The sequence below is a fragment of the Ornithodoros turicata genome, chromosome 3, assembly GCF_037126465.1.
Source record: "Ornithodoros turicata isolate Travis chromosome 3, ASM3712646v1, whole genome shotgun sequence".
Classification (NCBI taxonomy): domain Eukaryota; kingdom Metazoa; phylum Arthropoda; class Arachnida; order Ixodida; family Argasidae; genus Ornithodoros; species Ornithodoros turicata.
In genome coordinates, this window is record NC_088203.1 from 9,007,480 (window position 1) to 9,020,273 (window position 12,794).

Sequence of the window (12,794 nt, forward strand, 5' to 3'; positions counted from 1 at the left end):
GAGGCCTGCTAATCTCCCTCCTTCAATACGTGGACATACAAAGTCAGAATTCGTCTGGTACTGCTACTGCGAATCGCCGTTCTGCGAATTCGAAAACTCGCAAATGATTGCACCTAACTTGGAACCTGTAGATCTGAATCTGTAGACAAAAAGTGCCACACACTTTTCAGAAAATCAGGCTCGAGAAACATATGGCACTGTTCAGCGCCGTATTTTAAAGTTTCCCGTTCAGTATGCGGGGGCGTTCAATCACTGCTCGCAGACGACGGTGGTTCGTCTCCATGGCTACGATCGCTGAAAGCTTGTTCATGATTGGCTACCACAGCTGAAAACACGATCCCGATTGGCTAACTCCTAGTTGTCAAGTCACGTCGACGAGTAAGCAGCCTTTCTCTACCTAGGTGGTGTTGGCTGCATGCACCATGCACAGTCTCATGCTTTAGGTTTAAACGAGGTAAAATCACTTTTTCACCCCCTCATCTGCATCCTATCCTCACTTTAAACAACCCCCCCCCCCCAAAAAAAAACACACAAAAAAACAACAACACTGAAACGAACTTGCCAGGGCATAAATTCAGTCACCAATACGGTCTGTGTTGGAACGCTACTCACTACACATTGAGCACAGCTGTGTCGAAATGAAATGAATCCTGACTTTCAAAAAACACGAAAGTTGAAGACATAGGCGCATAACCGTACGTGTAACTCAATCTACACACGGGCACACGTGACAAAATATGACGACGCATCTGTTACCGAAAACAAGCATAGTTTCTTTATTCATAGTCTTCCAATGGCGTGTCGCACGTCTCGGGTCCGTGCGATAGCCCTTTGTCACCGCAACCGTTCGTAGAACAGCAGGTACGCTTGACTCTTGAGGACAGTAGGCTCCGTCACCTCGCTCACGTGGCTGTCGCTGGCGTGAAACCAGTGCCCGCTGGAGCGCTGCTTCACGTAGGCGGTGTAGTGTCCGCCCGAGAGTCTACCGCTGTGCTCTACTACGCCGTAGAGGGTGTATTCTGTTGAGCTCCCCTGCTCTAGTTTCTGGTATGAGAAGGAAAGAGTGGAATGTCAGTAGGAGTCTTGTGGGACTGGAGTGAGAGAGGTTTGTTTGTATACAGTAGAATCTCGATGATAGGATCACGGATGATACGAACGAGTTATCTTGCCTTTACGAGCGGAGGATGCAACAGAGGTTGTTCCCCCATGACGTGAGAGTCATGCTGCTCCTTCTTTCCAAGAGGGAGGGCAATCCTCACCACGAACTCCCTTACATCATGTTGCGCAATGCGAGCAATGACTCTCCCATTGGTGGTGCTGGAGCAGATAAGATCAAAGAGATTGCATGGCCCGGAGCCCTGTCAACCTTATCTCTGTTTCGACCTTTTTACCACCCTCCAACAATAAACCGGGAAGCTGTGTGACATCGCTATGGCGGAAGACAGCGACCAGAACACGTGGAGGGAACATATCGGGACAACCTCTGGCAACATTACGCGTCACCATTCCGCAAGTCGGCTTCACCTAACGCGTGCGTGCTTTAGAAGAAGCTCGCTTTAGAAGAAGCTCGCTTTAGAAGAAGCTCGCTTTAGAACACTGTCGCGCGACTCGCGGGTGGAAAGCACGTGCTGGGTCTTTTGAATCATCTCGCGTGCTAGGTCTTTTGAATGGACAGACACTGTCTATTTTCTTGCCACAATTTTTATTTTGGTTTAATCCGTTTGATATGAATTTCGGATGATACGAATTTTTTCCACTACCCCGTAAGATTCGTATCATCGAGTTAGTTATGTGCATCTACTCACCTGTTGACAGCAGTAGGGTGCAAGGTCAAGGTTGAGCGGAAACGGAACATGGCGGTTCACCTTGCACAGTGCACGGCCATTCTGTTGGAATCTCTTGAGGTGGAGGGTGAGCACACGAGGAGGATCCTGCACCAGGAGCTGCAGGCTAGCTGCAGCACGTTTCCCATTGCCACATCCATCGCAGGACAGGGCGTTGGCTCCTGGGTGGAGGATTAGTTTTAGAGTGGGGGGAGGTTGGCAAGATGCAAAGAAGCGTACTATTAGTGTCACGGTGCTTCTGGGCCCGACCTTTATGCGAATGCTAAAAGTTACAGTAGCGTGTGACGGCCTCTGAAAAGGTTAGTTCTTTTCACCTGCACCGCCTGCGCTTCCTGAACTAGTTCAATGAGTGCAACCCTCTAGCGTTCTTTTTGTCACAGACCTCTCGTGTATTCTGTATTCTCACTACTAATTTTGTATTTCAACGAGATGCAATCAGTCTTAGCATTGGTTCTCAGCACGATTCATTCACTATGAGAACCCTGCTGGACTTTTTAACACTCATCGTCAAGTGCATCATTAAGTGCTGACCAGTGCCTATGCCACCTGCCAGTCCTACAGATGCCAAATCATAAACAGCCTGCAATGCGTTCTTTCCACGAGGCTATTAATACATGCACTCAAAACATGCTTGCTCCGGCGAAGTACAAAAACTGGTATTAGTTATATACGTGCATTATGGCCTTAGTAGCTGATGCGCCACGAAAACCTAAATCATCATTATATATGTCCTTGCAGAAGTACTAGATATTTAGATACAGGACCGTATATATATACAGGATGTTTTTTTTTGTTCCACGAGAGATTTATAGAAAAATAGTTATGAGAGCAGCATGGACGCCGTTTTAAGCAGCTGCGTTATACAGACACAGACATCCTCTTGAGGAGAGTACGTAGCCACTGGATAACTAATTATCTAAAATTTATTAATTCTGTACAGTAAACCATTGTTAGAAAGAAGTCGCTTCTTTCTTTCTCTTTCGTTTTCAGAATATCTTTTGAATGAAGTTTCGAGTTTCAATGGAGGTACGTTCATCGTGAACCACATTATTCGAAGCTTACTGCAAGCTGACACCACATAGTATGAATACTGAGCAAGTGGGATCATGAACCAGCAGCAGAAATGACAGTTCAAATATAGCGCGCAGAAGGCAGCGCTCATTTCATGTCAGAGTGACATAACAAATAACACAGCTGCTAGAAACACGACTGACAGTTTGTTCACATCATGCATAATTGGCCAATAGAATGTCCTACCTATGAGCAACTCCGGTGACGTGAATTGGTGCAGGCACGCTAATAGGGTGCCGTCCTGCGGCTGCGGAGGACGAGGAGCCAGTGTCTTCGTTGTCGCCATTGTTGCTGCTTTTGCCCCTGGGTGTTCTGCAACAACCGCAGCATCCTCATCGTCCGCTTCGTCGTCTGCCGCCATTTCCATGGATCCCCCTCCGCTGAGGGTGCAGTTTTCGCAGGTTACCCCCCCTTCTGTTTCCTCCTGCGTTTCCTGCAGGTGACAAACACTGGTTTGAAATATACTTTCTTTCTTGTGTGCAATTCTTTCCACCTCAAGAAGGTTGTGATACTTTTGGATTTGCGGTACATTGTACTGCACGTAAGAGCATTGAGGAAAAAAAGGATTATTGTTAGAGGTGCTGTAGTTAGTGACGACACGATATACGACCTCTCAAAAAGACATCCAAGTGGATTTGGGTTGATTGACTGATTGATCGGAGGTTTTTTGGCACAACAGCAATGATGGCCGACACCGCACTAAGTAAGGCACATAACCCAGAGTTTGGAAACAGTTCGAATACAGGAACATGAAAGCTCACCGAAGTTTTATGTGCACGCCTGTCACGGCGGTCTTTACGTTGCTGCTTGGCATACTTTTTGGCCTTTGCTTCTTCTGGAACTTTCTTTACAAGACGTAGCGGCTGCAACATCATTAACAGCTTAAGTTTTACTACATGCACTTGTCATATCCGACGCATTGCTCCAATACTTTGCTTTGTTATTCAACACAAGAAATGAACAACCTTGTCGTCCGGAATTGAGAGCGAAAGGTCCTTGAAGGGCTCTTCTCTGTGTATCATCTGAAAAACGAAAACAAAGATGAGCAAAGTCACATACGATTGCGTGATTATAGAGCCCCTATCTTCCTGCGAATCCGCGAAATTGGCCATGTATCGCGGAACTGCCATTTCCGCCAGAATCGCCCATTTCTTTTGCGGAAAATTAGATATCTTGCAGAATTGTGTCAGGATTTCAAACGATCTGGGACATTTTTTGCGGGTTAAACCCGATCAGTCGCGAGTACAATGCCTGACACCACTGATAATGCTCGCTCTTAAGCGGGTGAATGAGCCATGACTAAGGCCCTTCATTTTCCGCGATTCCGTGATTCCGCGAAATTTCGCGGAATTAATCGCAGAATCCTTCGTTTGGCACAGAGTTTCACGAAGTCCTTTATTTTTAAGGGTGTGTGGATATTAGAGTTCTAAAATTCAAATCGAATATCAATCACTCGAAGTATCCGATTCGCGAATCGAAATACCCAATATTCGGGTTTCCGGATAATTCGACTATTCGCCGAATACGAACACCTCCCGAAAGTGGGCTTCACCTGACGCTTCCCTGCATGAGGTGAAGCTGCCCCTACAAAATTGAAGCCTGCTTTACGAAAATGTTTATGCTGCAGGACAAAACAGACAGATTGTAGTTTAGCTTAGGATAACATCAGCCCACATTTATTGTGTAAACTTCACCCGAAAAAGGGGGCAGCGTCCCTCCCGTATGCAGTTTAGCGGAAGCAGTGGGGGAGTTTGATTTGACATCCGGGAGGTTGCCTCCAAGAAGTTAAGACTTTTAAATAATGGCCCAGGAACAAAACGGGGTGTCCTAAAGATGTAACCTCCGCAGGTCATGTATTGTAAGCTCCCTCCTATAAAGTTCCTATGAACTCTGTAGATGCTGAAAGATCTTTCAGCAGGTATAAAATGATTTCAGGCAACAGACCGCATCAGATGAGAACACAAGATATCATGTATGTAATGCTGAGCCACAACAGTGCTTTGAATCTGTAATTTTATAACATATATTTTATTATTTTATTTTACAATATCTTTCATCATATTTTTTGTTCCCGCATTATCCGAGCAAATAAAGTGTCCCCCATTTCATGCAGCTGTTGACTGCTCGCCGCGGAAAATCTCTGAATTTACAAGTCAGTGCCGCTGAAGTTTGAATTTGCCGCAGCAGAAAACAGAGGGCCTTAGCCATGACGAAAGGAAATTTAACGACAGCAACGCGCGGAAGGAGAGTGACGGAGACGAGTCTAGTTTTCATTGCAACCTGAAAAGTTACGAAAGGCTGGAAAAGCGTGCAGGATTAGTCGGCATGTGATCTTGGAAGAATGCTGCACTTCTTTTTTTTTTTTTTTTGTTTCCCCTTGCCCGTGGATTTGTAAATCTGTGGGAATTCCAATCCACGGGAACTGCGCAGAAAAATAATTGCAGAAAGACGGGGGCTTTATATGTGATACAAAGAGGAAGAAGGGTTACGCACATGCCCGCACTCCTGACAGATGACGGTGGTGAGGAGGACGCCGCCAAACACCTCGTCCAGGACCGTCTGAGACACAGACTCCTTGTACGCTAAAAATTGAAGGTTACACACACCTGAACGAGGCTGTTTGAAATACTGTAAACGTATTTGTATTCGCGGTCTATTAATTTTACCACCAAAAAAACTGCAAAAAAAAAAAAATTGAAAATCTCAAACAGAGCTCGACGTTTATCCCGCGAAAGGAAACAGCTCTGGAATCGTGAAATTAAATACTCGCGCATAACCTCGCAAACGGCTGAATGCGTGATTTGCGAAAATTAATGCATCGCTAATAAATATCTGGCACAGAAATTAGAAGCACTCTTAGTCCATACCTTGTATCTTGTTCTTGGTGTTCTCATCCACCTCGCTCGGTTTGACCTTGGTAGACAATCCAAAAGAGGCAAGCACTGCTTGCTTCTGTCGCTGAAAGAGTAAGGCCGGGTTCCTGCTACGGTTCCTCATACAGCTCGCATCAGAGTTAAATTGAACGCATAATTCCAACCTGCGGACCCTGGCGGTGCTTACTAGAAGTAACGGCGGAGGATGCTTTCGGCCATCTATTTACAGTTAGAGGGGGGTGACCTTCGTTATGAAGGCTCTGTTCCTGCTCTGCAGGCTTGAGCAGTGTTCATGTTAACTTTCAAACGAGCTGTACATACACTCTTAAAAATTAACTTCACCACATAGCACGCTCCTAGCCAACCATCAGAGTGACATTGTTCTCTCCCCTCATTTGTTGAAAACGAAAGGCGTACACCTTTTCGTGACACTTATGCAGAAATGTTAATTGTCACAGAAAGGCGTACGCCTCACTTTCTCCACAAATCAAGATAGAGTCAAGATAGATCACTCTGTACAATGGTTGGCCTTTAGCGTGCTATGTGGTGAACCTTTGTCTTAAGAGTGTAGGGTCTAACTTTTTCAGTTTAAATACCTACAGGACTAGGGAGATAAAAACTGGGTGCTACTTTTATGCATATGATACTGTGTGAAATCAAGCATTACTGATAAATTTGGGCGCTACTGAGTTATCTATTTTCCGTCTGGCCAACATGTGGCCCAAAGTTAATGCGCGCAGCTCGAGAATTACAGTGTAGACACATGTACAATTTGCCACTAAATAGCTCACACGTAAATAGAAAATAAAAATGAAGACAGCATAAAATTCGGACCTCGCAAAAATTGCTACTTTTACAGTATTGCTTTATAAAAAAAAAGTGAGAAAACATAGGCACACGTCTAACTGGACTACGAAAATAACTTGTAGCTGTTTTCCACTTAGTTTTTTTTTTTAAATTTAGTTAATTCGTTGCTCTACGCAGGCTACACATCCGGTCTGTCACAGCGTATGTTGGGAGTCTGCCAAAACTTGCCCTACTGTGAGCGTGCCTTTTCATTAACGTTAATTAATGTCATTAACGTAATGTTAATCAATGTCATTTGTGTGAAAGCAACAGTAAATCTGCCTGGGTGACACCAGTATCGTTCTCATTGTCTTACAATAGAGCAAGATCGCCTCAAATTCAAAATCCCACTCCTCTGCACCACTCAGAATACCCTTTACCTTGGCTTCCTCGTTGCAGACGCCCTCTACCAGGTGGCGCAGCAGCTCGTGGCTGTCGTGCTGCTGGTTCCCGCGGAACTGAGGAGCCCTGCACGATGCACGTGTGTATAATGAAAGGAAAGTTAGGCAGCAAGCGAGCTGGTGGTGACGATCTATGACTAGGAAACCCCAAGACGAGGTAGGGACGATAGCAGACAAACACAAACGTGGTCGAACACAAACACGGTGTTTGTGTCTGTCTGTTATCGTCCCTACCTCGTCTCGGGTTTCCAAGTCATGGCAAGCGTGTATATTTTCACGCCGGGAACAAAAAGTCGCCAATTTGCGGCTTACACTTGACAGACTTGGGAATGGACAGCCCTCGGCCTTGGTGCGCCGCAGCGCATCTCCTGCAGGAATTCTAGGAGGGCTTTCGTGAGGGGCCGAGCTTCTGGGAGCTCCACTTCTAGAAGGCCCTGTGGACACAGGTGTCTCATTAGTACCACATGATTACAGGCACACACTGTCGGCCAATAACGTGCAGTACCGCTCTTTCAAAAATGGTCGGTGTTAGAAGAACACAGCACGTGGAAAGGTTTCTCCAATATTTCCCTCCCTCCCCTCCCCCCTCTCGTTTTTTTTTTTTTTTTTTTCACCGGGAAATGAACGGCACAACTGCAGGCACGACGTAGAGGTTAGGTACGGGGTTCGCCAAGATAAAGTACTACTGGGTTTGTAAGGATGACAAAATGAATAAAACGCGTGTGAGGATGCTGAGCGTTTTCATGGGAGCTAAATGCTGTCGTCTGCTACGGTAGTCGTACATACGCTTCTGCGCGTTCAGAATTCAAACTTCCATCGTCCAATCGTGATGCAGATCTCGCATCTCTGGTTTAAACTTACATTTATTATAATCTATATTAGAAGCTTATGAAGTTATGCTAATTGTTCTTATAGATTTTTATCTTACACTTATTATTACACAATGATCCCATTCCTGCACAGGTGACCAGAATATATACATTGAGAAATGAATTATGCATTAAAGTCGTACGTGATGATTGCAACTCTGGTCCAGTTCTTTGTGAAAAAAAAAGAAAAATGGAAAATTTAAAAACAGCTGCCATTTCCAATGGCCTATACAACCTGCTAAGCCTTGTGTGTACACACACTTCCGTGGTTTTGTAGGAGCGTAAACTTCATTACGAAATTTAATTTGCAGTCCTTTAACAATTCCAAAACATAATATGGATGCGTCACCACTATTAGTATGTATGAGCTCCACAGTTAATTGCAAAGCCCCGAAGATTCCTGTCGGCTAAAGAAAATTGCATAACAGAGTATTGACAATGTATAGGAACGAACGTTTTTTTCTTCTTTTTTTTTCATAATTTACTGTAACAAATATGGAAGCCAAACATTTTTAGACAATTTTTTTGGCGCTCCATACGTCACTGACGAAAGTTCCTGTGTCTCCCGTGACAGCGGTATTTCTAACGAACAAAATACGGAACCTTATCTTCGCTGGCCCTGTACAACAGACGTACTTGGAACTGTTAGTTCTAAATATCGTATCCTGAGCAGAAGCCTGGATGGTGCGAGAGGATCGGGTCTGTCGGTGCAAGTTCATGTTCTCAGGGGCCATCCAAAACACAAGGACAGATAGCAACGTGTGTCTTGTCCTATCTTTGTCCATGCGCTTGCGATGGCTCCTCAGAGGATGCGGAGGCAACAAACGTAAAACGGCACCCACCAGTTCCGTGGCACTCTCCGCAGGCTCGAACGTGCAACGGAGTCCCCCCCTGCACCTCTCACGCAGTAGGTCCTCCAGGTACGGCGTCTGGCCCAAGTTCTAGCCGCAGAAAGGACAATGTATCAAGTTCGCATCTCCATGGACACTGTGCACGCTCACCTGCATCACCGAGTTGAAGAAGCAAGTGTTGCCCAGGTTTGTTAGACCTTTTACTCTCTTCCCATCCTCCTCCCTGTCTTCCTTCTTCACACATTTCTGGGCATCTTTTGCTTTTGGCACACATTTCGCGGAGGGTGCAGTCGCCTTTTCGGGAGCCACCACTCTCTCGCGGACCGCGTTCTGCGGAGCCTTCGGATTCTCGTGGGGCGCGGCGCTCTTCAGTGCCACTGCGGCTGTGCGGGTCATGGAAGCGTTGTTCCGCGCACTGTCCTGACCGACCCGTTTCTGCACAAACTGAACTGCCTGAGCCAACCTGCGGTTGATTTCCACTGCGTGGTTACACTGGTAGCACCTGGAACGAGAGGGCACGACAGGAAAATGTTTGCAATCAACGTCTGCGTCACTGCAATCAAGTGCCACTTCAATTTCTCAAATACAGTACAATATTCCAATCTATGTTCTGCAAACTTGTCTGTGAGGACCATGTCATGGCACCCCTTCCCGGCGCCGCATTTTTGGAAGGTAGCGGTGGCACTACTCATCGTCCCAATTATTGCTTCCTCAACTTCTACAATACTTTGTACTTCAGCTTACCTTAGTATTTCTGTACAAGCGGTGGATATTCCACAGATGTTTCATTCTGAAGTTGATTATCATCATCATTCTACGCGTTTTCATAGGAGCTATTGCTGTCGTCTGCTATGGTAGTCGTACGTACGCTTCTGCGCATTCGGAATTCAAATTTCCATCGTCCAATCGTGATGCGGGTCTTGCATCTCTGGTTTAAACTTACGTTTATTATAATCTATATTAGAAGCTTATGAAGTTATGCTAATTGTTCTTATAGATTTTTATCTTACACTTATTATTACACAACGATTCCATTCTTGCACAGGTGGCCAGAATGTCACATTGTGTGTCACTCAAGTTTTGTGTGTGTGTGTTTTCTTTTTTTGTGTACTAATGCATCGAGACAATATCCCATCATTATGAGCTGGGTGTACAAAAAAGGAAAAAGAATAAAATTGTGCTTGCGTGTCATCGACAGTGAAACGGTATTTTTACCAGAGTTGCCACATGTCGAGTGTCAGGGCCAGGCAGTGAGGGTCCGAGTGAGGGGTGAGGAAATGTTGCAAAGCATGATGGGGGCCCTGAGAACCGCAGCCTAAATGGCCGCATCGTAGGCACACCAGTTTTGAAGCTGCAGTTACACACTGTGCAGGGGTTGGTGCTCCCAGTTCCAAGCCGGAGGAGTTCCCATTGTCCAGGGGCATGTCAGGGGTGTCTAATGCATTTGCAGGGGTGGGATCCAATGTACCGAGGTTCGACGACGAATGGCAATTTTGTGTTTCTGCTGCTTCAACAGCAGTGTCATTAGGGGTAGCATCTTTACTGGGGAGGGGCTCAGTGTATGATGACACATGGTCTTCCAGGGGTGTCGCTGTTGCTCCAACGACTGTGTCATTAGGGGTAGCATCTTTACTGGGGAAGAGCTCAGTGTATGATGACACATGGTCTTCCAGGGGTGTCGCTGTTGCTCCGACGACTGTGTCATTAGGGGTAGCATCTTTACTGGGGAAGGGCTCAGTGTGTGATGACACATGGTCCTCCAGGGGTGTCTCCATTGCTTCACCAACTGCGTTGGGAGAAGCAAGGCCTTCTGCGAGGAACGATAAACCCGTATCATAATCAGCAACATGAAAAGGCCCTTCGGTCAGAATGGACGAATTCTGCTCACTTAGTAGGGGTGTACCGGAAGTGGCACTCCAGGAAGCTGCAGTTGTGACACAGCTCACTGCAGCAACTGGCAGGTCTCCAGGTTCAGAAGCATCAGCATTCAGATCTCTCGTTTCCTTCGTTGCTATCCCCTCCGTATTCAATTCTGGGTTTTCCAGCGAGAGAGACTCCACTGTCAAATCTTCCCAGTCGGACGAGATGAATGCGCCACGATTGCAACGTGAATCTTCCAAAGTTCCTGAAGTCCTGCTGTTTACAGCTGATGTGTCGTGGCACAAGGCGGAGTCGTTGAGCTCATTAACGGAAGCGTTGGTCTCCGCAGACTGCTCGCAGTCCACGGGACAAGGACTAGCACCATTCACAGAAGGCACGGGAAGACAAGCTTCACTCGACACTGGCAAGGACGCTTCCGAGTCATCGAGTGTTGAGGCATGCTGGTTTGTGGGTGCAGAGGAAGGGACCACAGGGGCCAACAGAGAAGGATCAGATGGAAGAGGCTCTTCACAGGTGGTGCTGGTAGACGCTTTCGGAAGTACAGAAGTTGTCTTGGGACCACAACCCTGGCAGTGATTTGGCAAACCATTCCGTAGCGCCCTCTTCAGATTGCCAAGGTCCAGTGCCCTGCTCACGTGTGGGCACCCTGCAACTGGTCAGTTCTATTATAGCATCTATTCGTCACAGTGTATTCATATGAGTGATACCCCCACTTAATATTCTAGTGGAAGAAAAGCAAGAAGCTGCTCATGGGGCAGGAGTTCTGTCGGGTGTTATGTTGAGTATTCGCACGGTGCCCAAATATCGGGAGTGGTGTGCTGTACACTTAGCAGATGCGCTGCCAGATATTCTGTAGCAGATGACAGGAAAAGATGCAGACAGTGTCATCTGCTAAGAGCGCAATACACCACTCCTGATATTACCCATGGTTTGCGCTGCACCAAAAGACATGACGTTGGGCACTTGCCCTGACGCTGCAACAGAAAGCTATGACGTGTTTTTTTTTTTTTCATCTTCCACTGGAGTATTCTGGGGAATGTTACTGTCAGTCTGAAGGAACACTGTCTCACCTTCTTTCTGGGCATCTTCTGATGAATCTGAAAGTGCACCAGGCGCTTCCTGGTGCTTCTTCTTTTTCCGGGCCATGACTAAGACATACAGAAAGGAACTTTGAGAAGCCAAAAGAGGCACTTAGATAGCTGTTGCTGTACTGCATAGCCATGTATGCACAAGCATTTTGTACTGACTTTATAAATAGAGAGCTTGCTACAACAATGTTATTACATGCACGGCATAATATTTGGCAAAATGACAACTTCTCATCCTTAATGCCCCAAAGCACTGCTCATGGTTGTGCGTGACCACGATGATGACCGCAAGCATCAACATAACCAGCTCACCAGCCTCAGTTTGTTTACGTAGAAGGTGTGACATGTTGAGAGTAATAGGGTTGTAAATCAAATTGTGTATTGTAAAAAAAAAAAAAAAAATCGTAGTTCAAAACACATATCCTCAACCTTGCCTCCCCGTTGTGAAAATAAACCCATTTCTGGTTATGAATCTCGTTCTATCCACTTCTCTGTCATCGTCTCGGGCTCGTCAGTTACTCGGGCTCAATGAAATGTTGCCCTCAACACCGTCACACCAGCTCCCTTGCCTTTTCATTTTTGTTCGAGGTAAAAGACCATAAGGGCATTTAATGTAGTTGTATGCAGTTGTACGCAGTGTGAACGACGTAAATGTGCCCGATAAGCACTATCACATGCAGCATTAAATGGCAACAGCAGCCCGGCTTTCCTTATTTAGTTAGTTCAGAGTAAAACTTACACAGTTTGAAGATGGTCAGAAGGTTCACATGTCAGTCTGTGTTTTACATGGCTCGGTTAAGGCACGAATCCTCACAGTATTGACGTTAAAACTCACACGTTGCAGTGTTTCACGTGAAACGCACACAGCGGCCATGACAGAAAGGATTAGTGGTTGGTTGGTTCCTGCGGCTTATATTGGGGTCTTCGCGGCTCTGGGGATGCACATTCGCCCCGCTGAGAAATTCAAAACGATATAAAGCGACTTTCGCCCTTTCGCATCAATTGTTTAGTTCCTGATGTTTATTCTTGCAGTGTTTACATACTAGACAATCAGTGACAGATCCTTGGCG

General features: G+C 46.1%; 1 protein-coding gene across 4 annotated transcripts; it reads right to left on the reverse strand.

Moving 5' to 3' along the window:
* Positions 1–752: 752 nt before the first annotated feature.
* On the reverse strand, positions 753–12,612 carry LOC135387969 (ubiquitin carboxyl-terminal hydrolase 16-like). Of its 4 annotated transcripts, none has more exons than XM_064617216.1 (15): positions 12,464–12,612; positions 11,707–11,784; positions 10,644–11,282; positions 9,971–10,565; positions 8,906–9,257; positions 8,747–8,845; positions 7,348–7,469; positions 7,015–7,102; positions 5,783–5,873; positions 5,409–5,497; positions 3,881–3,937; positions 3,677–3,778; positions 3,102–3,348; positions 1,806–2,005; positions 753–1,044 (listed from the first exon to the last, which is right to left on the reverse strand). In XM_064617216.1, exons 2-15 carry the CDS (start codon positions 11,780–11,782, stop codon positions 835–837), a joined length of 2,967 nt encoding a protein of 988 aa, XP_064473286.1. In that variant the 5' UTR covers positions 11,783–11,784; positions 12,464–12,612; the 3' UTR covers positions 753–834. The 4 variants fall into 4 exon arrangements, with proteins under 4 accessions (XP_064473286.1, XP_064473284.1, XP_064473287.1 ...); XM_064617214.1 differs by having other exon boundaries at positions 10,644–11,288; XM_064617217.1 differs by having other exon boundaries at positions 11,707–11,804.
* Between the last annotated feature and the right edge of the window lie 182 nt (positions 12,613–12,794).